We start from the raw sequence: 26,318 nt of genomic DNA on the forward strand, positions 1-26,318 counted from the left end.
ACAGGTGCGTAACACCAGAGGCTTATGGGAAATTTGTGTTTGTGGGTACAGTAAGCCTGACTACAGGCATTCTCTCTCTCTCTCTCACACACACACACACACACACACACACACACACAGAGAGAGAGAGAGAGAGAGAGAGAGAGAGAGAAATATAGCATCATTCTTGTTCAGAAAGACCTTACATCCTCGGGACTGTAATATGACCACACACCAACATAATATACCCCTTGACTTTTTGAGTGTTAGAGAAAATACAATCTTATGACCTTACCCTGGGTATTTTAAAATTCTTTAGGAAAGTTGTTTCTCAACTTCAGAGGATCCAGACTCCCAGATAGTCATCTTTCGAGCCAACAATTTCCTGCCCCCGGCTTACAGTTTTCCTCTTCTGCTATCCAAATGAATGCAACCTGCAAACAGTCCCTGGCCACTTGCACTTGGCAGAACACACTCTTTGAAAGAGCTGAACAAACATGACTGCCCAGTAATTCAGGAAACACAGCGGCCACAGCTCTGAGCGTTCAGGGGAAACTCTGCAAAGCTCCTCAATTCACCTTTCCTATCCTTACCTATCCCCAGCTAGGAGCAGGCCATGTCCCCGTGGGTCAATTTCTCTACAGCACAGAACCTGCTCACCAAGCAGACTGAACTTGCCAGCACGTCCGCTTAATAAGCGTTCCAAGCGACGTCTCAAAGCCTGAGAGAAGTGGGGTCCACAGGCCCCTGGAGATATCCATGAAACCATCACCACTGTGCTGGGAAAAGGAACACTGTCCTAAATCCACAGGGGGAGCTGTACCTCTGTCAGACCAGCAGATCCACACAAGACACACAATGCATGCGGCACGCCCATTGCAGCAGGCATCCAGGCCCTGTGGCCCATCACTGGACTTGCTAAGAGGATGCATTTCCTGTTCTGTTAAAGCCTGCTTGAGAAAGCATGGCGAGCCATCAGGGGAACGAAGGAACTGGTAACAGGGCAGCTCCATGGCTCACTTGGTTACTCCTCTGCCTGCGGCGCCGGCATCCCATATGGGCACTGGGGTCTAGTCCTGGTTGCTCCTCTTCCAGTCCAGCTCTCTGCTGTGGCCCGGGAAGGCAGTGGAGGATGGCCCAGGTGCTTGGGCCCTGCACCTGCATGGGAGACCAGGAAGAAGCACCTGGCTCCTAGCTTTGGATCGGCGCAGCATGCCAGCCGTAGCAGCCATTTGTGGGGGTGAACCAATGGAAGGAAGACCTTTCTCTCTGTCTCTAACTCTGTCAAAAAAATTAAAATAAAATAAATCCAAAGGAACTGGTACCTCTCATCTACTTGGATTTTTGCCTTGTGATCGCTTTGCAGACTCCCCCAGGAGACACACAACTCAAACAAGCTCTCATCATCCACAATAACTGTGGCAAACAAAAAAAGAATGCAAGGACAGGTCCAGACATTAAAAATCCTTAAAATCCAGTTTTTACTACCAAGTTTCTGCTACATAGAATTCCCCATAGCTTGGAGAGTCCAATGGTTTTTCAAACATCATTTTGTGAATTCTAAATGATTTTCTGAAAGAGACAAACATGAAAGAATGATGGTGTGGAATTCTAAGTTCAGATAGAGAATTCTCCACCCTTAAAAGCACTATTTCTGGGACTGGCGCTGTGGCATAGTGGGTAAAGCTGCCACCTGCAGTGCCAGCATCCCATATGGGTGCTGGTTTGAGACCTGGCTGCTCCACTTCCCATTCAGCTCTCTGGTATAGCCTGGGAGAGCAGTAGAAGATGGCTCAAGTCCTTGGGCCCCTGCACCCGTCTGGGAGATCTGGAAGAAGCTCCTGGCTTTGGATCGGTGCAGCTCCGGCTGTTGTGGCCAACTGGGGAGTCAACCAGCAGATGAAAGACCTTTCTCTCTCTCTGCCTCTCCTTTTCTGTGTAACTCTGAGTTATAAATAAATCTTAAAAAAATGTAAGGACTATTTTTTTTTATAACACACAATGTTGAACTCGTTGAAGGCCAAGTTTATAGCTTAACTTATTTTTTTTTTAATATTTTTTTTTGACAGGCAGAGTGGACAGTGAGAGAGAGAGACAGAGAGAAAGGTCTTCCTTTGCCGTTGGTTCACCCTCCAATGGCCGCCGCTGCAGCCAGCGCACCGCGCTGATCCGATGGCAGGAGCCAGGATCCAGGTGCTTCTCCTGGTCTCCCATGGGGTGCAGGGCCCAAGCACCTGGGCCATCCTCCACTGCACTCCCTGGCCATAGCAGAGAGCTGGCCTGGAAGAGGGGCAACCGGGACAGAATCCGGCGCCCTGACCGGGACTAGAACCCGGTGTGCCGGCGCCGCAAGGTGGAGGATTAGCCTATTGAGCCACGGCGCCGGCCTAGCTTAACTTATTTCTACAATCAGGAAGCCATATGGAGAGAACCTGTCAACATCGACTTCACAACTTCACAAGCTTGTTCCAGAGATGGGAGCCCACTTTTACATCTGCAGTCATGACATCAAGGGCAGGGACTCTACTGGCTTCTATACCAGTGGACCAGGGACCCCACACAACACAGGGAGTTTCACAGAGCACCTGGGGCACTGACCATCAAAGGAGGAATGTTCTCTGTGTAGACTCCTGACTGCCAGCCATTGCTGCTGACTGGGGTGAAGGTTCATGCACGTGAAATAAGCCCTGGGGGCCAGCGCTGTGGCTCACTTGGCTAATCCTCCGCTTGCGGCGCTGGCATCCCATATGGGCGCCGGATTCTAGTCCCGGTTGCTCCTCTTCCAGTCCAGCTCTCTGCTGTGGCCCAAGAGGGCAGTGGAGGATGGCCCAAGTGCTTGGGCATGTGCACCCGCATGGGAGACCAGGAGGAAGCACCTGGCTCCTGCCTTCAGATTGGCGTAGCTCCGGCCATAGTGGTCATTTGGGGGGTGAACCAACGGAGGGAAGACCTTTCTCTCTGTCTGTCTGTCTCTCTCACTGTCTATAACTCTACCTGTCAAATAAAAGAGAGAGAGAGAGAAATAAACCCTGAAAAGGTGCTTCAAGACTCGGATGTTACCGATCCTGGTAAATCCATGCATAACACACGGGAGAAGACAGCACAGATCTAATTCCATTGTTCCTTTTGTAAATATGCTCTCAATGCTCACTCACAGAAGCATAAATCATGCTAAATGGAAATACACATAATTATACACAAAAAGAAAAATACTGACTAAAGCATGGATTCATAGATTGGTATATGCCATATATTTTTAATTTACACATGCAATTCCTATCAGCATTCTTCAACGTCCATTTACACACAGCTCATTGCTATCACAACTCACCTCATTGCTATCCCACATATCACCCAATTGTGGCCTAATCCAGCCACCTGACTTCGGTCTGAAAATCCTAACTCTCAGCTCCTCAGAGCAGGTCAAGAAGAGAAGCCAGCTGGCGGGTGGCTGCACACACTGCTCACAAAGAATCAATCAGGTAGCACTTTCAAACTACGAGAGACACTCTCTCTGCAGGTCAAGCAGCTGCTCGGAGGTCCAGTGCGCGTGGGCGGCAGCACTGCACCACTTAGGCGAGGCACAGCCACAGGTCGGATGCAGTGGCTTCCGCACTAACCGCCTGGCTTGCCACAAGCACTGTGGGAATGCCTCTCCTGCGTGCGCTGGGAAGCAGGCGTGAAGCCACAAAGTTTAGGAGCGCATCTGTCATCGCAATGTCCCCCTTGTGACTCCACAGCCATGGCTGGAAGACTCTGATGGCATCTTCCCTGGCAGAAAGCAGGCTACGATTGATACTGATGTCACAGAGCTAGCACCCTGCACACAGGCCAGGTAATAAACAGAAAGGGGCTGGGACCTGCTTTTATTTTATCGTCTGTATCAAATATCAGCCTTGGAGAACAGTAACTTACATTCAGAAGCAGGAGCACCTGCGAAGAGGCTAAGAGGTTCGGTGGGACAGACTCCCTGGAACATCACTGCATGCACCCCAGGTACTTCCCCCACTAAGTGCCCGGATGCATCTACCCGGATGCACAGAAGTGGGGAATAAGACACCACTCGGTGAAGGTCTTATGTCAATGCTTGAGATATTTGGCAAAATTTGTGCCAGAGAGGAATCCTCTTAGCACAAAGTAGCAGAAGCAGGGACTCATGAGACAGACAGAGGTGTAACCTTTGCCAACAAGGATTCCGTGGGCATCAGGTGAGGGGCGGCTGCCGTCTCAACCATCAGAGATGCCGCGCTCACTGAAGTTCTACTCTGCTGCTACTGCCCTGCTGGCGTACAGACTCCAAGACCGCAGGCACCCGCAAAGCCCGGTTAGGTGGTCTAGGGCCCAGGGCTCTGCTCCTGCTCACACCCCAAGTTCTCACCTCAGGGCCACCTGTGGGAAGCACGGATGCTCAGACACCAATGGGAGGTGGCCTGCCAGGCTGGGATGCACAAATCAATATGTTGCTACTTCAAACCCTTCTTCCAAAACTCCTGAGCTAGGCTGCATGAATGGGGTAGGCACAGGGTTACATTATGTTACTTTATGTTATGTTATGTTCCATCAGGTTACATTGTTATCACCATCATCTTCAAGTGGTTCAGGACAGGAAATCTGCGACAGTAAGTCAGAAATATGTTCCTAATCCATTATCCTTGATACGGAAGCCAGCCCTGTACAGCACATCTTTTTATAGGAAAATATTGGTTAACTGGACAACAGATAAGCAACACCCACTGAATTTCAGTAGGAACTGTAGCATGACAGACAACAAGGCGTTTCTGTCCTTGGAACGTGGTAGCTGACACCCGGGCTCAAACCACAACCTCTCAAAACCTCATTTTTTCCATTTATATAACAGTCAATATCACTTACATTTTCACCGATTTCTTATAGGACTCAACATGTTCTTATATATTATTTAATGTCTAACATGGAAATCAGCTGCTGGTGGAATCAGTTGAGTTTAATATCAAGATTGGGGTCACTCGAAGGATTCCTTAGGCACAAAACACAATACGTAATAAGGTATCGCTTTAGATGCAATCAGAACATCAGGCGATAGAACTTAGGTATCTTTACATTTTAATAAGCTTAAAAGAGATTAAAATGCAAGCTTGGTATGAAAAAGCCAATATCCTATTTCCTTCTCATGGCAGAAACATTTTCTACAAGGGAAGAGGAGTATCTGTTTTGATGGTAAAGGTAAGAAGAAAATCTTGCACTTAGACGATACTACAGGTCAAAGGATTTTTTTGTTTTGTTTTGGTTTGGTTTGGTTTTTTGACAGGCAGAGTTAGACAGTATGAGAGAGACAGAGAGACAGAGAGAAAGGCCTTCCTTTATTCCGTTGGTTCAACCCTCAAATGGCCGCTATGGTCAGCGTGCTGAGCTGATCTGAAGCCAGGAGCCAGGTGCTTCCTCCTGGTCTCCCATGAGGGTGCAGGGACCAAGCACTTGGGCCATCCTCCACTGTACTCCCGGGCCACAGCAGAGAGCTGGCCTGGAAGAGGAGCAACTGGGACAGAATCTGGTGCCCCAACCAGGAGTAGAACCCGGGGTGCTGGCGCCGCAGGTAGAGGATTAGCCAATTCAGCCAGGGTGCTGGCTTCAGGTAAAAGTTTTTAAAGACATAAATAAATATATAAATGCATATGTTATCTTGGAGGTTAAGACCCATTTTTCCTGTAAATCTGAAGTGAATGTTACTTCAATGAATTATATCCAGACTGAGGGAAGAAATCATACATGTTGCTCTCCTCTCTGCCTCTCTCTTTCTGATGGGACTAACACTGATTTCAGTTGGAACAATATTAACTGTTGGAGATGTTTGCTCTGAGACCTGGTGCTAAAGGAGGAAGACACATGCACGTTAACTCTGACCCCTTTTGTAAAACTGTCTAAGAATAGGAGGGGCTTCAGAACATCTCTGGAAAAGTAAAACTAAAACAAGTTTATTTAAGGCAAAAAGTTGGAAATCTACATTTAGATTTTTCATTAATATGCATTTTCTGAGAATGTTTTTGACAACCGCTGGTATTTGTTTTCAGAGTTTATCCTTGCTTGATAAATTTATTGTAAGCCGCAAACAAGCACTTCATTAGGCACACCAGGATTCATTTAGGTCAACAGATACTGGTTGGTGCAGAGAAACACGTTAATTAATGAACAAACTATTTTCTTGAACAGTTTTGTTCAGCATCAGTTTTGTGCCAAGAGCCAAGCTCCTGACAGAGATATGTGATCTGTGTTCTCATGAAACGTGAATTCTAGGGACATGGATGGAACAAGTATCTGTATCAGTCGGTATTCAAAAATGCTGCTGTAATAATTGTGGTGAAGACAAAATATAGGTGTCCTAGGGGAATTATGATGGAAGACGGACTTTGGGCACAAAAATCAGCAAAAGGATCTTAATGGAATGCTGGAAACTCAACACGTGGGGGCCCTGTGCTGTGGTGTAGTGGGCTAAGCCTCTGCCTGTGGCACCCGCATACTATATGGACGCTGGTTCTTATCCCAAGTGCTCATCTTCTGATCCAGCTTTCTGCTACAGCCTGGGAAAGCAATGGAAGATGACACAAGTGCTTGGGCCCCTGCACCCACGTGGGAGACACAGAAGAACCTCCTGGTTCCTACCTTCGGACTGGCCCTGCTCTGGCTGTTGGACTATTTGGGGAGTGAACCAGTGGATGTGAGACCTTTCTCTCTGTCTCTCCCTCTGTCTCTAATCCTACCATTCAAAATAAATCAATCTTAAAGAAAAAAAAAAAAAGAACACCTCAACACGTGAACAAGAAGAGGTACTGTTTGAGATTCTACATAAACCTGCAACCTCCAGGGAGGCCTGCAAGTCCAGTCTCAGTAATTCAGGGCAAGAAGAGACAGAGCTCCTCTCCTGAGTTCCGGAAGGCCCCCCATTAGAGGGAACAAAATTGGCCACCTCTCTTCTCTGTGGCCTCCAGGGCCCCAGGGCCCAGATCAAATGTCACACAAGTTACAGGACGGACAGTATTTTTGCTCCGCAGAAAGCAAAAAAATGGCCAAGATTTCACAGTCTTTCACATGTGGCGCATACTCCAGATATAATGGGTGCAGATGGACAGGGGACAAAAGGCCAGCCAGAGAGACAAAGAAGAAAACAAAGGAGAGGGGCTAGTGTTGCTGCACACTCTAGCTAGTGGACACACACACCAGCTGTGCCTGATGCCTGTGACACCGGCATCCCATCTGGGCACCGGTTCATGTCCTGGCTGCTCCATTTGCAATCCAGATCCTTGCTAACAGCCTAGGAAAAGCAGCAGAGGATGGCCCAAGTGTTTGGGCTCCTGCCACTTAGGTGGGAGACTCAGAAAAGCTCCTGGCATTAACTTGGCCCAGGGCTGGCCATCACAGCCATCTGGGAGGTGAACCAGTGGGGGGGAAATCTCTAAAGACAGTAATTAATAAACAAACAAATAATCTTTAAGAAAAAAAGAAAGAAAACAAAGGATGATGTTTGAAACTGGTGCAAGTATCTCCGAGAGAACCATGGTTACCAGGAAGACATATGTGTAGGCAGGCAGGGTGCTGCCGAGGTGAGCAGTGTGACTGTCACAAAGTAGACCCAGCTGTTTCCAAGTGACTTGCATGTACTATGTACCATGGTTACTGGCAGTAAACTCAAAAGCTCCCCACTTCCCAAGCCCTTTCTCTTGAACTTGAGGACATTCTGAAAAGTTTGTGGAAAACAGAATTAAAAATTTGATTTTTGGTGCAAACTTTTTTTGACAGGCAGAGTAGACAGAGAGAGACAGAGACAGAGAGAAAGGTCTTCCTTTTTTCCGTTGGTTCACCCCCCAATGGCTGCTGTGGCCGGTGCACTGCGCTGATCCGAAGCCAGGAGCCAGGTGCTTCTCCTGGTCTCCCATGCGGGTGCAGGGCCCAAGCACTTGGGCCATCCTCCACTGCGATCCCGGGCCACAGCAGAGAGCTGGCCTGGAAGAGGGGCAACTGGGACACCCCAAAAGGGACTAGAACCCAGGGTGCCGGCGCCACAGACGGAGGATTAGCCTATTGAACTGTGGTGCCGGCCTGGTGCAAACATTTTGCAACCCTCCCTCCCCCAATACACACACAAATGATCAAGAAGTTCATGAGAAAATTCATATTATGAAAAAATTATGAATGTATTTCAACAAGTATAGCAGCAAAATAAATTGATATTTTAATTCCACTTCACTCATGAACTTTTTTAGTATTCTCACAGAACTGGTCACAGTTTCTAGGAAGCTGCCTGGAAGTACCCATCTGTCCAGTTAACAAGTGATGGGACCCTGCTGTCGGCTGGAGTACAGCAACAGGGACATATCATCACAGACCACCTGCAGCAACCGTGCAAAGCACACTGAGTGTGCCACGTGCAAAGCCGAGGGGACAGCCACACGTCCTTGTCTCCCAAAGGAAATCTCAAGTCAAGCAGGAGGGTGGAGGTGACATTGAAGGATTACCATAAACATCCCATGGTCACTAGCACGCCCTGCGCTTCTTCATTATGTTGCTCTGTGATCACATTTACAACGTATGAGGGTATTTGAAAGAGTTCGTGGGAAACGGGAATCTTCCGAGTGCCTGGGTTCCAGGCCTGACTCTGCATCTGATTCCAGCTTCCTGCCAAGGTGCACCCTGGGAGGTAAGAGGTGATGGACAGCTCGAGTGACTGGGTCCCTGCCACCCACATGGGAGGATCTGGGCTCTTACCTTCAGTCCGATATCCTGTCCCGGGGTTATGGGAACTGGGGGGTCAAGCAGAAGATAAGATGCTCTCTGCCTGCCTGTACGTCTATCCCTGTCTGTAGTTCTCTGCCTTTCAAATAAATAAATAATCCTCCTAAATTAAAAAAAGACACATTGGGGCCGGCTCTGTGGCGAAGCAGGTTAACGCCCTGGCCTGAAGCGCCAGCATCCCATATGGGTGCCAGTTCGAGTCCCAGCTGCTCCTCTTCCCATCCAGCTCTCTGCTACGGCCTGGGAAAGCAGTAGAAGATGGCCCAAGACTCGGGCCCCTGCACCCGTGTGGGAGACCCAGAAGAAGCTCCTGGCTCCTGACTTCGAATCAGCTCAGCTCTGGGCATTGTGGCCAATTAGGGAGTGAACCATTGGATGGAGGATCTCGATCTCGATCTCGATCTCTCTCTTTCTCTCTCTCTCTCTCTCTTCCTCTACTCTCTGTGTAACTCTGACTTTCAAATAAATAAATAAATCTTTTTTAAAAAAGAAATTTATTTTGTTGCAAGATATTTTGAAATCCATGCAAACAATAGACTTTTGAATCAAGGAAAATGTGTTTTATGAAAAAGTTTGTATTGATTTCAAAATTTTTCAGCAAAGTCAAGGCATCTATTTTCCCAGTATGCTTTGCAGCGCCCTCGCGTGCTCACCTGGAGTACCCACCCCCTTGCTCCAGGCCCAGATGCACATGCTGCCCACCCCCTGGAGCTTCTCCTGCCCCTCTCCACCTGTCTGACCCGGTGTCCCTGTCTCCCTCTCCTCGTGCATTTCTTTCTCTGTATCTCTCCTTTCATAACTGCTCACCACGAGCCCATGCAAACCTCTGCCCTCCTGCTCTGCTCTCCCAGTCCTGCTCAGTACTATCTCTCTCTCTCTCCCACCCCCCTCTCTCTGATGGTCCTCCCTCCACATCTTTTCCCTTGCTCCATGTGGAGTGCTTCATTAAACCTCATTAACTAACGATATGGCCATAAGCTAACAAAATACTGCGTAGGAAGACCTTTGACATTGAGCTCCTTAAAGAACAAACGCCAACAGTCACTCTGTGCATCACCATCTGGAGTCACAAGGATTGTGAGAGCAATGCACCTGCTGTTTATCTAACAGGTTCTCAAGGCAAAACTAGCCCAACACAGCAGAAATCCGCCTCCTTTCCAATCAAGTATCACTTGAACTTGGAAGCAGGCTCCTCACAAGAAACCACTGATTCAGGCTGCTGTTTTATTCTCAAAATAAATCATTTTTTCTGGTCACTGTTTGTTCACCAGACTCTGGGAACTTTAATTACTGTGGCTGTCACTTCAATCTAATTCCAAAGTTCCTTCGGCTGTGCCCAGAACGAGGTGGTGCTCATGTTTGCAAAGGGAGCAAGGGTGGTTTATTTTCTCAGACAAATTGGATTTATTTTTTCTACAGATGTCCCCTTAGGCAACAGCTCATTAGGATGGAACCATGCTTTCTGTAGTTTCTGAGGTATTTCTTACCCATGAGCTGATTTAGACTATGACTACTGCCCCATGCGCACAAGCACACACATACACACACTCACAAACAAAGCCAAGGATTAGTAAACAAGCAGAGTCTTGGCCAGGTCTCACTCACGGTGGTCCATGGAGCCACATACTACGGCTTCCTGGTTCCAACTATGAGGAACAATGTGGAAAATGGACTTAAATGAACATTTTGTTTGCAGAACTTTTTTAATTCATGTATGCTAGGGGTCTACACAAACTCCATTACATGTATATTAGGAAAAAACTATATGTGTTTCAAAACATTTTGACAGCAAATAAATTTACCTTCTCATTCCATTTATCCACATACTTTCTGATGTCCCTTTGTTCATAACTGGGATGATGTGTGTTGCACAATTAGGGGTCACTGGGCCACCCTTAGAGAGTCAAAGAATGAATGCATGGTTGTGTATGCCCATTCATACTCACGGTTGTCTCACTAGTCGGGTGCAGGGTTCTGTGTGCCCATTCATACCCATGGTTGTGTGCCCATTCATACCCATTGTTGCCTCAGTAGTCTGGTGCAGGGTTCTGTGTGTGCCCATTCATACCCACAGTTGTCTCACTAGTCTGGTGCAGGGTTCTGTGTGCCCATTCATACCCATGGTTGTCTCACTAGTTTGGTCCATAGAACACCAGCTGAATCATGCCAGGTCATCATGAACACTGGAAACCAAACCATGTTGCAGCTTAAACTGTAGCTGCTGACTCCAACTTGGCACAGTCTGCGGAGCAGATGAACGAAGTCCCAGTGTCGTACACAACTACATGTGGAACGCAGTGAATGTGATCTGGCTAATTAGCTCTTTTCCCTTCAAATATAAAAGGAAAGAAGGTCAACAGCACTTGGCTTTTCCCATGAGAAAGACAAGAGTAGACACTGAAAACAATGTTATGTCGCTCCAGGGCTATGGTGATTTTCCTGCTGTCTGCTGTACTACGTTGCTGTTATTTTAAAATTTTAATTTTTATTTAAAAAGTAAAGGGACACAGAGAAACAGAAAGATACCCTCCATCCACTGGTTCATTCCCAAAGGCCTCAAGTTCTTGGGGCTGGGTCAGGTCGAAGCTAAGAATCTGGCCTTCCATCCGGGTTACTCACACGGGTGGTAGGGAGCCAAGTACTTAGATGGGGCCTAACAGAGTCCAGGATGCACCGCAGCATGAAGTTGGATAGCAAATGAAGCAGCCAGGACTCAAAGACACCCTCACCTGGCACACAGTTGTCCCAAGCAGCAACTTAACCATTACACCAAATGCCCAAGGCACCCTCGCCACCTCACATCTTACTGACGTAGATGTGAACATTCTGCAGAAATAAGAGAGAATAACTCTACAAAGGTGGCTTCTTAGCTGTGCATGTGGAGCACCAAGTGGCAAACTTCTGGAGCTCAGTGAGACCCAAGCGTCTAAAGCCATTCATCCTCCAGCTCTCTCCATGTTCTGAGTGAAGCGAGACTCCAAATGCACTCACTTCTTTTTTTTTTTTTAAATTTTATTTATTTATTTATTTATTTTTTGACAGGCAGAGTGGACAGTGAGAGAGAGAGAGAGAGACAGAGAGAGGTCTTCCTTTGCCGTTGGTTCACCCTCCAATGGCTGCCGCGGCCGGCGCACCGTGCTGATCCGATGGCAGGAGCCAGGTGCTTCTCCTGGTCTCCCATGGGGTGCAGGGCCCAAGCACTTGGGCCATCCTCCACTGCACTCCCGGGCCACAGCAGAGAGCTGGACTGGAAGAGGGACAACCGGGACAGAATCCAGCGCCCCGAACGGGACTAGAACCCGGTGTGCCGGTGCTGCAAGGTGGAGGATTAGCCTATTGAGCCGTGGCACCGGCTACAAGCTCACTTCTTACCGAGTGCTTTCCCTGGTCCTCCCCTGCTGTCTTCCCTCCATAAAACGAGTGGACAGATTCCTTAACTTAGACTCTGCTTCCAAGGAACCCAATTTAAGAAACAGACACTATTAAGATGAGCTCATTGCCAACAACCAAACACCACAGTCGAAACCTCCCAAGCTGTAGCTTTCAAAAACAAATAATTTTTGAACACCAATTTGTTCAACCTTCCTTTCCCTACATAGAATATAAAGAGCACAAATCACTTCAAAATGCTCATATGAAATTGAGTTAAAAGGTAAGCTGAATTTTTTATGAAAGTTTTAAGATCCTAATTATAAGTATTGAAAAATATTCTGTAAAGTGCATTTTATGCAAAAATTACTTATGAGTTTCAAATATTTTCACCAAAAATATACTTATCTTTTAATTCTATTTTCCCATGAGCCTTGTGAAGCACCCTCATACTTAAGAGAGAAGAAGTTTTAAAGACAAGAAGAGAGAAGTTTTGTTATAAAAATCAAGTTTCTTCAGACATTATCTTATGTAACATTCGGCAAGTTATCTAACCCAAACATCTGCATGTTTTTTCAGTGCAAAAAATGTTCTTTAGAAGAACTCTTACTTCCAGGGTTGTATTTCCTAAGACCTGATCAGTGTCTAACAGAAGTTCACTATCAATGTCACTGTCAGTACTGACATCAACACTTCCATGAAAATAGCCTCTTTCAGTTAGCACTTATCCATGAGATGAAAAAGTCAAGAATTCCATTTCCTCCCATTTAAAAATATTTGCACAGCTAATTTCAAGGAAATTCTGTTTTTCTTCACTGTTGACTACCTTCTTAACATTCTTGGTTTCTTTCTTGGAATCCCATGTTATTTGGCTAGAGACCATTCATAGTGACGTTGGCACGGTCAGGCCAGAGGGAGCCCGACCATCACACAGGTCACCAGTGCCAGTATGAGCCATGCTGACAGCTGAAACAATCAGCCAAAGACAAGGACACTTCTTGGAATATCAAAAATATATGCCACTACACTGTGCTCTCCTTGGTCTGTATCTAAGACGTTCCATAAAATCATCAGACGTTTTTATAGCTCAAATTATTCTTGAAAAGCAAATTCCCTGGGGTTAGAATACATAAATGTCAGTGTCAGAATGATTGGCTTTTGGCAAACTGGTTTGTGATTAAAAAGAAAAACAGCAAGGGCCATAAATACCAGTGTTAACTATGAACTAAAGTGGGGAAAGTGAAATTGCATTCCCCTGTGATTTGTTTTGTAAAGACGGGCATGAAAAATCAAACAGACCAGAGAGAACACAAATAGATTAAATTTTTTTTAAAAAAGGATCCATTTCCTATGGAGCAAAATTACCCATTTCTCTACTTTTGGAACTGGTCAGAGGTCAGTTTCTGTATTCATCCAATTCGTCAAATAATTGAACTCTCTACTAAACATATATTGATACATATACACACAAAGGTCATGAAGCAATCAAGTTTTGCAGTAGAATGATAAATAAAAATGCCATCTGTATTTCAAGCCTCTTAGTAACATCATTAATATCAGAACCTCATGAACTCTAAAATATTTATGACAACTCAAACCATAAATAATCCTTTCAAATACTGCCTGTATTGCACAGTATATCATTCTGTATTATTTGACTTTCAGCTACATTCTAGCCATGTTATTTCCTTTGTAACTTATAATGGCAACAAAAGTTTATCAAAGGATCCCAGTGACAGTCATGGAAAAAAGCCCTTGACTATCTTGTTAAATGAGACGTTAGCTGAAAAACGTGCAAGAGTAAGATTTTCCCCACTAAGAAAGACATGCTCTTCTCAAAGTAATAAAAGTTAACAGGGATCTTTTATCTTAACACAATCAGCTTTAAACAGGAAGCATAAGGGATTACATCTGCACAGCACCCATAAACCCAGTGTCTATGAGGCAGCAATGCATCAACACAGTGCAGCGTCTCCGAATAACGGAATATTACATAGCAATATAGAACAGACACTACTGCTATATGCAACACCACGGATCCATTGCCCCAGCGTTATGTCATGCCAAGGACATCTCCCTCCCTTCCAGCTATCACGTCCCTGCTCTATTTCTAGTTTTTTAAAAAAATCCCGTTTTCCACATTTTTTGCACACACACATACACTTACAGAGTTTAGGATTTGTTGTTTCAAAACACAGCATCTTGAGGAGAGAACCAAAGCGGGGGTTGCTCTCTGACCTTCTCCCATCTCTCTCCTTGAAGCAGGTTGGAACAATCTCATCCATGGAGGCTTGCATTGTGAGGCAGCAGGTTAAGCCGCTGCCTGTCCTGCCACCCTTTCACACGGGTGCCAGTTCGAGTGCCAACTGCTCTACTTCCTATCCACCTCCCTGCTAATGCCCCTGGGAAAGTAGCAGAAGATGGTCCAAATCCTTGGGGCCCTGCACCCAAGTGGGAGACCTGGATGAAGCTCCTGGCTTCAGTCTGGTCCATCCCTGGATGTTGTAGCCATTTGGGTAGTGATGCAGCTGATTCAAAACTCTCTCTCTAGTTCTCTCTCTCTCTCCCAACCCCCATCTCTATTTCTCTGTTTCCTCCTAACAATGACTTCCAAATAAATAAAATATAAATCTTAAAAAAAAGATCCCATTCACGAAGGGAGTTCCTTGTACCCAGGAGAAGGGATGGCCTATCTTTGAAGAAATAGGAAAGCAGGGAAGACCCTGAACCAACAGACCAACAGACCATCAGACCAACATCTCCCGAGTTACACCAGCTCACTCGTCTTTTACCCAGTCACACTTCTTTACCGACAGTCGGTTATTCATCAATTTTAGCGTAAAAATACAAAGGCTTCCCTGCTTGACTGGGTCTTCAATTCTAAAGATTCCCAGGTAACATAGAAATTGTAATTAAATATACTTGAATTATTTATCTTATCTCTTTTTTCTCATACATGTCTCAGATATGATCCTAGTGATAACTGAGGGAGAAATCTTTCCTCTCATACAAAGCACACACTCACACACACACACACACACACACTACTCCACATTCCCACACATACATAATAATCCTATGAAATTCAAGAACAGTGAAACCTATTGAGACATAAATAAAAAGTTCTATTTCTATCATGTGAAAGAGAAACAAACACTCATCTCTATGAAGATGGTAGGATTAGCAAAAGGCAAGGGGAACAAGGAACCTCAAGTGGGATGGAAATACCCTCAGTGAATTTGTGCAGTTGTTACCTACGTGTCCACATATACAGAAAAATCACTGAGTGGTGTACTTAAGATCTGCATCTACTAGTTGATGCAAATACACTCCAGCAAAAAGTCACACAATACTAGTGACCAACATGAACAGGACACAAAAGCACTCCCTCTATATATCAGGAGGTGCACCTAGAAATGGCGAGATGAGAATGGCGTATTGTGGTGGCTTTTTCTTTAGCCATGGGAATTCAAGGAGCCCGCTGGATTTTGCGGGAAATTTTCCGAGCAGCTTCAGGCAAGCTGGAACTAACTAAATAAATACACTCAAACTGCACATCAATTGTCAATCATTCATTGCACCATAGCCACTCTTATTCTAGCAGAATAAATCCCATTAGCTGTTAAAGGAAGACTGGACTCAACTCTGGGTTATCACACCAAGAACCAAAAACTGGACGGCTCTGATTCGGCCGTAGATCCTCAGGAAGAGACGCCTGCAGACTCTTCCTAACTTGAGTCCTGCATTCACGTGAGCACCTACATAGCCTCCAGCTTGCTCTGACACTTCTACACGGTTTCCTGCTTCTGACCATCTGCAAATTCAATTCCCCTTAACTACCCATCCCCACCCATGTTCATTAGGCCACCTCACACTGGTGCTATCCCCCTTTGTCAGCTAATTCTCTCTACCTACTGGTGTTCACACAAGCCTCTCCCCAGGTTTAACTCTGTTTTTACATTCACCCTCAAACATGGTGATGGTCTGATATTTTTTGTCTGTTTCCCAAGTAGACAGTGAGGACCTTTTATACTGGGATGGGACCTCATTCGCTTATCCTTAGGATCTATCAAAATTGAACTCAATTCTAGTTTGCTGAAGATGGGTTCAATGAAAGAAATTCCAAAACTCTCATGGGTTGGGACCACCCTATGCCTTTTGTCAAAACCTTCTATGATGCCCCCAGACAAACTGATCCTTTGGCTAGAAGTGTACATTCCAAAACAGAAACCAGTCCAGTCCTCTAACAATACCAAATAGGACCAAGTAGGTAGAGGCAGAAAACCTAGTTTCTAAGTCATTTTACAAATAGTACGGTACACATAGCAAAAACAAAGTGTTGATCATTCCCAGTTACTACCAAGAAAAAACATTTCCGTGTATAGATAGAGTTCCAACACAGCTGCAACGCACAACTAATACCATGCACATAACGAGTGAGTTGGGACAAAAATAAAACTTTCCGTCATTTACAGATTTCATTTTTCCCTTAATGGGCTGAAACGTCAGACTTCAAACTCACCTAGGTTCTGGTGCACCTGGGACTTAGAGTGTTCAGGTTGTTCTGCTAAAAATGTTTGGAAACCAAGTCACATAGAAAGATCATTTTGAATGAGAATTTGCCACATATAGAGAAGATTTCAAATTCATGCAAATATGCAGCCCTTGGCATACTCTTATGTCACAAGATCTAACAGAAAGACAACGATAATCTCTTCAGGTTTACCAGGTCTTCTGGCCAAAGTCAGAGGTTCAAAAACAAAGACGAAGCATCACAGGGGAGACACAGGCTGCAGGCGTTGCCCTTTGGGTGAGAGTGCCAAGTGTGTACCCAGAGAGAATGATCAGTGTAGGTGGTCGGGGGTACCCAGCACATTGTGGACTGGGGCTGAGGGAACTTGGTTTGGCACAAACAGCACAGATGAAGAGAACCTTCAAAAGTCTAACCAGTTGATCTGCACCTTGAAGAATCAGTCTTTTCCAGACCACAAAGAAACAGGCACAAGGAAAGCACTGTGGACTGAAGGCAGTGAGAGGACCTCATAAAGATACAGGCCAGAAATCTACCACAAGCCAGGGAGCCTCGTCACTGACCCCAACCCAGGTACTCCAAATCTTTATCTTGGTTGTACAGTCCCCTGCTCCCTGGTCTGCTTTCATCCTTCCCACCTCAGCCATCCGCATGCTAGTCCTTAGGAAAAAATGCACTTAATAACTATCCTAATAAAGTCTTACTCATTTATGCTCTTTATTAACTGTCACATTCTCTTTCAATGTAAGACTTGTCCTATCTCTGGTCTAGATTTTCACTTGGGGCATCTCTGTGTGTCTGATACATGGCTGGGATTTATAGCATCAACATTTACAAAAGACTCATTAAAGGAAACTGTCTTGACAATGAGCGTGCCCTATCTCACTGCTCCCCTATTAAAGATGACAGATGTAAAAGGCATACACATTGCACAGAAATCGTACTGTGGTTCAAAGTTGCATTTTCTTTCTTGCATTCATTTAGTAAAACTCTGTAACCCATGTGGAATGTTCCAGGTAATCAAACAAGGTTGAAAAAGGGTGCATCTAAATTGGAGCCAGAAATACTGTTTCACACTTTCACAGCTATGTTCTGGCTTTAGGGAAAATGCACAAAGAACTCATTGGGTTTTGATTAAAAATCCTAAAATCCTTTACAAAAACTGGCCCAAGAGTATTATTTATTTAATTTTGTCCATTCCTGCACAAATTGCAGCTTTAATCTGGGCATCAAACTGTTCTCTCACCTACTTGGAAGCCATCAGCAGTTGTGAGAGCCTCTGCACTCAGCCCTGCGAATGCCCCCCTCATCACAGCAGTGTCCTAACGTCCATGACTGGGGGAGAGACAGAAGCAGGCTCTTCCAGGAGCCTTGTGGGACGCTGGTTGAGGAAGCCCAGCGAAGGGACTCTCAGACAAACACGGCACTGGGGAGGGTGAAGATTTGAAGACCACGTGGGCATCTTTTCTCGGAGGACCACCCCGGGGCTGGAGAGATGACTGAGCATCCTCCTGCGTGGGGCTGCACACCAAGAGGGAAACGCCAGGAGCCCTGGGTTTATCAGAGAGCACAGGGAAACCACAATTACACAAATGCTTTGGCTCAGGAGCTGGAGAGGAGCTGCCAAGCCCTGCAGACATCCCCAGAGCTCCCCTGAATGAGGGGCAGCCAGCAGGACGACACTGACCTTGCCAGGATTCTGCTCCCACGGTCCTTACGCTAAAAGGGAGAAAACGACACTCTTGGCTAAGAAACAGAGGCGGCGCATTCCACAAATGCAGAGTCAACACACAAAGAACATAAAAGAATGTTTCAAAGTGAGTGTCACAGAGACCATGTATCAATGCAATGTTACACTCTCGCACATACAGAAAATAGCAGCCAAGAAATCGAGATGTTTGCCGAACATGTACACAACATGAATCTAGAGGGGCTAAGTATTGATTATTGATTGGCTTTTTCCATTTACAATGAAGGGGACAACGTTACACAACAGTCAAAGAGGGATGCAGGAGGAATATGCCTATGCGGAGGAGGTTGTAGCCCAGCCCAATCCACAAAAGGACAACAACAAATTCTCAACAGGACAGCAAAGCTTACTTGTCCCATGGAGAACATGTTCCATTACAGATTTATTTTACATATTCCATAGCATCAGTGAGAGGTCACTGTACAACTCAACACCTTATTTTTCTCACTTTCTTAAGGGCAACACCACCAATGTGCTGCCATCACATTAACATCCAGTCTGCTCTTATTCTGAACCAGCCGGGGTGGGGGGGTGGATCTCCATAGCACTGGACCTGGAAGACCCAGTTCACCATACTGTTTTGTGGCTGATTTTGTGATTTTATCTGTCCTCATATACATGGAGAAACATAATTTTCATTAAAAAATGTATAGCACTTTTGAGATAATTAGTAATTTCCTGAAAGGAACATCCCTGGGTTTAGTGGGCCCCACAACTCTCTGCGCCAGCTCTTAGAAAGAAACCCTGCTCCCAACTGACCGACTTCCCTCTCACACAAAGACATGGCTGTAGATTCCAACCCCCAGAATTTATCACATACAAGCTCACTGCTGCTCCTCAGAACTCAGAAAAAAAAAGACAAACTCTTTGATGTAGTTTTAAGTCACACTCCTGATGCAAATGACCACTTTATGTGGTCTGTCATTCTTCCATCTATCCAGAGCTACAACCAGCTACAAGCTGTATTTGCACACCCTGCAACATCCAGGCAAATAACGCAGGGCTGGTTATACGAGAAGCATTCTAGACAGAGACGAGCAGAGGGAGTTAGAATGGTAGGGGCCAGATGGGATCCCAGAGAATCAAGGGGCTCCTCATCCAGTCTTGACGGGGTGCAATGGCCACCAATGGCTAACAAGCAAAATTACAACATGAGCAGAAACTCAAACACAGAGCAGGAGTTCGTCAGCCCAGCAGAGTCCTCCTGATGTCCCGAAGGCAGGAAGGCTTTTAAAGAGCTGGAGCTGGAGTGGGGGGCTGTGCTGCAGAATGAAGTACCTGCACCTGCAGCTCCCCCGGGGGCTTCCAGCTCCTTCACTGTGCTGCTCCAGCCCCTGGGGTCGTTCTCCTGAGAGCATCGGATGAGCTCCCAGTCGCCACTCCAGCCACTCCACCAGTCACCTCCTGTAAGCCGTTTTCCCCAAGCACAGTGTCACCACCCAGAGACATCAGACAGCAGCTCCCTGCACCCTCCTTCTCTGCTCACTTGGCATGTTTCTTACGCTCTGTGAGTGGAGCCATTGGCTCCCTCCTGACACCCTCACTCAGCTCTGTGTGCTTTGAGGTCTGTTTTGTTGTTGTTTTCTTGATCCCTAGCACAAGGCAAGACACCTGGCAGCTAAGCAAGATTCTGAATAGTCAGGCATAGTTAGAGTTAAAGTGTTACTTTTCATTCATGCAGTCCGTGAGCAACTGCATTGTAAGGCAGGCAATTTCCCCTGGACATGTCTCGGAGAATGAAATTAATTCAAAGTCTCTCAATGAAACCCTGCGTGACTCATGGGATCTCTATCACCTCCAGATAACAGAGAAAGAGAACAGTGACAGAACCACAATCTGATTTGTTTGAAAAATCTACACAGACCACACAGCCTTCTGGGAGGAAATAATTAATTAGCCTGGAGTGGAGAGAGGAAAGAAAGAAGTGTAAATATTTGATCCTTTCTTAGTGAGAGCACAGAGTTCCGTTGAATGTGCAACGCATGTTTTAGGGAATCTTTAGAGACCACATCTTCAGAAAACAGAACCCAAGGAAGGACCTGCATCAGCGGAGGAGTTCCTTCTGCTTTGCACACTGCCTGCTTTGAGAGACAATTTTTCTTCTGCAGTTACAGAGCACATCGCAATCAGCGAGCTTTGTCTCATGAGAAGAACCCACGGAACACCCTCTGTCTCCAAAAAAGTCTCCACAGCAGCAAAGAAAGGGGCAGAGATTCGGGAAGGCCACAGAGGGGAAAGATGGAGAGCCAAAGTGGGCAGGATGGTGAGCAGGCTGTGCCCTGGGACCCAGACCACTGAACAGGGAGGGACCTTGGAAGCCATGAAGGGAAGGATCCGTGCAGCTCTTTGCTAAGGGGATGCTTTTGTCTGATGATGCAGCACACTCACGGCTACTTGGAAGTGCTATGATTTCACTTCTTTTCATCATAACCCTCATCTTTTAGAAAGCTCCCAGGCATGAATGAATACAGGAGTATATACAAATTGCATGCTTATTATGAAAACAGTATCTTCTCCTCCAAAGAGGAGTGCTGCCTTAACAACACACCAGGTGTGGCCTCATTTGCATCTTATGAAACCACCCTGCATCCATTACATGAAAAAAACCCAAATCCTCAGACAAGCACATGCTATGGCCCAGTGACACAGAGCTGGCCACAGCCGTAGCACACAGTACCAGTGCTAAACGCCATACCTTCCACGGTTGCTCGCTTGGGCTGAATGGTGATGGCGCCTTCTGCAATATCTTCGTGCTGGTGCAGTGGGTTCACTTTGGATCCCCAGCTGTCCGATCCCACCCAGAGAAAATGGCCCACTTGGTCAGCTCTCTTGGCGGCTGCAAGGATCTGCCTGAGAAAGAGAATGTGAAAAGCATATTAATGACCAAGAACTGTGCTGAACAGCACACAGGAGGCATGCAGAACTACTCCTTTCCACGAAGTCCACATCAACAGCCAAACAGGATGTCAATGTCTCTACATCCCTAAAAAGCCAACAAGCATGCCACTGGATGATACACCTACCAAGTGTATCATTAAGTACACGTATCCCTAAAATGTATACCAACATTATGCATACAGCTGATGCATACAAAGTTTTAAGAAAAAAAATCTAACAGTCTCATAAAGAAAGTAGATGTCAGAATATATAAGGAGGGGCCAGCATTGTGGCATAGCGGGTAAAGCCGCCATCTGCAGTGCCAGCATCACATATGGGCACCAGTTTGGCTGCTCCACTTCTGATCCAGCTCTCTGCTATGGCCTGGGAAAGCAGTAGAAGATGGTCCAAAAGTTTGGGCCCTGCACCTGTGTGGTAGACCCAGAAGAAACTCCTGGCTCCTGGCTTTGGATCAGCACAGTTCCGGCCATTGTGAACATCTGGGGAGTGAACCAGCGGATGGAAGACCCCCCCCCCTCTCTACCTCTCCTCTCTCTGTGTGTAGCTCTGACTTTCAAATAAATAAATCTTTTTAAAGAAAAGGAATATAAAAGGAGAAACATCAATGTTCAAAAACATGCTCATATCCATCAGCAAGGAGGGAAATGTTAATAATGAGGACAGGATACCAAATCCACTTCTCCTATTGGCCAAAAGCTTTGTTTTGGGACTCTGGGATGCAGAAGTAGCAGAAGATGAAAAAGTTACTCCCAGGGCTCCTTCACTGGCTACATTACAAGAGAAGTGGCATGTTTACCTTTTAGGACCTAGAGCTACCAGCTACCTGCCCCATAGGCACATGGCTTAACACAGAAGCCAGAGTTGCAACAGCAAATGAAACGGCAAGACCCCAGCTCGTCTCTTTCCTCCAGGCAGGGAATGGTGTGGTTGCTTTCTTGGGGGGAGTGGGGCTCGTAGACGAGGTTCTGACACTGCAAGTGCCCTAACCACGAGGCAGATGGGAACAGGTGGGCAGAGGTGAGAGGGGCTGCCTGGAAGCTCAGGACCAGCGTATTACAGTCACAGGAACCTTAACCCTCTCACAGGAGGCAGCGTGGGGGAGTCTCACTCCACCTCTGGCAGCAAACAGATGTTCTGGAACGATGGGAGTCAGCTCAGAAAAAACATTCTAGATACCAACACAGAGAACTCATCTACTGGGAGGGCCAAGCTAATGCATATCCAGTCCCGAGGGGACGTCATCTGGTGCAAAGTCCTCCCCTGTCAGCCTCTTACTGAAAATGTGACCGGCCAAGAATCACGTGATCAGCAAGGAAATTCACCCCCAGTGTGAAACGGGAAAGCTAAAAAAGGACAGGACAGCGTGGGGGTGGGGCAGAGACAGTGCCCAAAAGACCTGAAAATCATGGAAACAGCTACACTGAGGATTACGACATCTGTAACCGTGAGATAAGACGAAAGCAACAAACTGCATGAAAAACCTTTTAGTTATTAAAAATGTGGAGTTAAAATGATGCTAGAAGAGATAAAGAAGAAAGTGATGGAAATTCTTGAAAGCAAAACAGCAATAAAAAATTAGAAAATAATTAAGAAGGGGCCAGTGCTGTGGCAAAGTAGGTTAAAGCCCTGGCCTGCAGGGCCGGCATCCCATATGGGTACCAGTTCAAGTCCCGGCTGCTGCACTTCCAATCCAGCTCCCTGCTTACGCACCTGGGAATGCAGCAGAGGATGGCCAAGTCCTTGGGCCCCTGCACCCACATCAGGGTCAGTGATGGAGTTCCAGGCTCCTGGCTTCAGCCTGGCCCAGATCTGGCTGCTGCAGTTGATTGGGGAATGAATGAATGAATGAATGAATCATGAATAATTTAAAAAGATAAATATGATTAAACCACTTAAAATACTTGTGGTAGGGAAACTGACTCATATGTAACATGAACTGCAACATGTGACATAAAAAAGGGGCCAGTGCTGTGGTGGAGCAGGTAAAGCTGCTGCCTACAGCTCCACCATCCCATGTGGGCACCAGTTCAAGTCCTGGCTGCTCCACTTCCCATCCAGCTCCCTGCTAATGGCCTGGGAAAGCAGTGGAAGATGGCCCAAGTGCTTGGGTCTCTGCACCTGCTTGGGAGACCCAGAAGAGGCTCCGGGCTCCGAGTTTCAGACCGGTCCAGTTCTGGCTACTGTGGTCATTTGGGGGGTGAATCACCCAATGGAAGATCTCTCTCTCTGAATCCCCTCCCCATTACTCTGCGCTTCAAATAAATAATCTTTTTTTTTTTTTTTAAGTGACATAAGGAGCCGGCGCTGTGGAGCAGCAGGTTAAAGGCCTGGCCTGAAGTGCTGGCATCCCACATGGGCACCGGTTCTAGTTCCAGCTGCTCCTCTTCTGATCCAGCTCTCTGCTATGGCCTGGGATAGCAGTAGAAGATGGCCCAAGTCCTTGGGCCCCTGCACCCATGTTGGAGACTTGGAGGGAGCTCCTGGCTCCCGGTTTCAGACTGGCACAGCTCCGGCCATTGCAGCTGTCTGGGGAGTGAACCAGTAGTTAGAAGACCTCTCTCTCTCTCTGTCTCTACCTCTCTTTGTAACTCTTTCAAATAAATAAAATAAATCTTTAAAAAGAAGTGACATAAAATTCTATATGGTACTGATTCTGTTAGGAAAAACTGTGTATATATAAAGAAGTATAAACATTACAGCAGATGTTGTTAGTGGTTTCCTCTGAGTATGGAACCAAAGGTTTTATAGGAAGTTATTTTAAATTATGCTTTGCAATTATTGTCTCTAACCTTTCATTATTCTAGACAAGCAAAGCAAAAATAAAATTTAAGGGTTCCTATTATTTTTTAGATGATGATTTTCTTTATTTCCCAGCAGGTTTTCAAAAGGCAGGTGTTGCTTTGATAATCAGAAGGAAGTGTTTCAGAGAAATTTTCTCTTCTCTAAAACCCAAATTATCAGTCTCCACATCTGACTTAGCACTCATCTGAGCTTCAAAATCGAGGTGTGAGTGTGTTCTCAGTGCTACCGTCTGACAGAGCATTTGAAGTTAATGTTCCCAGAAATCTCAGTTTCCCATCTACAGTGTAAATCTTCTTAAAAAGAAGAAATAGCACAACGTTGCAGGTTCTCAGCACTCGTCACGTCAGCATCTTCGATCACGTTGTGGAAGAATCAAGCCCTTGAGGTTGATCACTGAACTCAGTGATGATAATGACTTTCACAGCTGTGAAACACAGCATGCAGCGATACTCAGCACACACACCCCCGGAGCCGGGGAAAACACGGTCTCCCAGGGAACTGTGTACGTTCACCCTCCAAAGTCCTACCTCACACTACCTCCAAGTGGAGAGCAGCACTCCTCCAATCCATCACAGGGCCTCTCTTAAGTGCATTGTACAAGGTACGACATATTCTACACTTTTGCAAAACAGGTGGCAAAGGGATGCATGAGATGATGAAGGGTGCAGGTGAAGCTAGAGAAAAAATTGGAGCAGAAAGATGAGAATCATCACAGGACAACAAAATCTCATCGGCAGCTAAAATGCACTGTGAGCACAAGACAAGGTCCTCACACAGAACCACCAGCTCCTTGCGAGGAGAGGACCCAGGCACGAAAGCGGTGATCAGAAGCAGGTCCCTGCTGAAGAGCCTGTCTGAGACAGAGCCTGGACTACAGACACAGCCCGACAGGTAGCAAGGACAGAAAAGACAAGAAGAGCAAAGGCCACATCGGAGGTGAAACCGCACGAGTGCAGGTGAGGCCTAAAACGTTCAGTGTGGACCTCGCTTTAAGACATCGTAAAATCCACAAAGAGAAACGTCTGATCACATCCCCCAGCAGAGCATGCGTCATTCATTCCCTGGGTGCCAGTTACGGAGTGTCCACCCTGGCCAGAGCTAGGCATCGCGGTCACAGCAGAAAGCCCTTGTCTCTGTGAGAATGAAGCCTGCAGACTGGTGTAAAAGCACAAACTCTAATTAAATGGCCCAGCAACGTAAAATGGCACAAGTGACATAAACAGTGAAGTGATGACGGAGAATTCCCCAAAGTTCAGTGAGTGCCCAAGAACCTGACACTGGAGACGGCGAAGACAGGGAGGCGGAGATGCAGAAGGAAAAGCATTCCAGGGAGCTGGAAGACAAGCTACAAAGGCTTAGGAGAAAGGAAACTCTAAGGACCCCTGCACCTGCACCCCACAGAGGCTAGGGGCTTGGGATGAAACTAGACGGGGAAGATGGGACAAAGCCAGGTCCCCCTAAGATGAGGTAGAGAGAATTTTCATTTCAACGACAGGTGATATGATGCCCAAAGAGGTTCGCAGGCAGGAAGAGAGCTTACCCGGGTGAGCCTGTGCTCTCCTAGGACAGAAGGCGTCCCCTGGAACGAGGACAGTACTCTGTCGACAGTCCCACCTCGCCACCGGCGAGCAGAGACCCACAGTGGGAAGAGGGGCACACCAGGAGCAGCGTGGAGGAACGCCCCGAGAAGGGAGAGGCTCGGCTTTGGGAAGCTGATGATACGGACCGCGCACACATCCAAGCAAGAAGCAACAGTAACGCACACCCTGCCATTTCATGTAATAAAGGATATTCATCCTCAGATACAAGGATGTTATTCTGAACTACAAGACAGCTGAAGATTTATAACTCACACACCCAGATCTTTTATATCCGTGGAGTTGCAAATTCCCCTGACTTCTTTTAAAGAAAATATTTGTATTCATTTAAGTAGGGACACATCTTTGTCTTAGAAGCTTTATTCCTGGGAATTTATCTTGTAAGTGCTTTGAAGATCAACACATAAAATTATATATTTTGCTATTTCTTTATATTTGTATTAAATATTATATGTTTATCTTTGTATAATATAAGGCATATTGACATTGTGTATTTTTATACTTATATATTTGTGCACAGAAGTTAGTGGAAAAGGAAATTAATGACTATATATATTACCCTAACTATGTAAATATATTGTCTCATCTTGCTACTTATCCTATGTGATATTTACTAAAACTTATGACT

The 26,318-nt window shown here is 46.1% G+C and overlaps 1 protein-coding gene across 5 annotated transcripts in view; it reads right to left on the reverse strand.

Moving 5' to 3' along the window:
* The window catches only part of GRM7 (glutamate metabotropic receptor 7), a 742,767-nt gene that overhangs the window by 379,447 nt on the left and 337,002 nt on the right, over positions 1 to 26,318 (reverse strand). For all 5 annotated transcript variants that reach the window (XM_089305656.1, XM_089305657.1, XM_089305658.1 and 2 more), the window contains one exon: positions 21,088 to 21,242. In XM_089305656.1, coding sequence (XP_089161782.1) covers positions 21,088 to 21,242 — 155 coding nt within the window. The remainder of the gene's footprint in view (positions 1 to 21,087; positions 21,243 to 26,318) is intronic.

This window comes from Oryctolagus cuniculus, chromosome 10 (genome assembly GCF_051225735.1).
Source record: "Oryctolagus cuniculus isolate XC-2025 breed Fujian yellow rabbit chromosome 10, ASM5122573v1, whole genome shotgun sequence".
NCBI lineage: Eukaryota > Metazoa > Chordata > Mammalia > Lagomorpha > Leporidae > Oryctolagus > Oryctolagus cuniculus.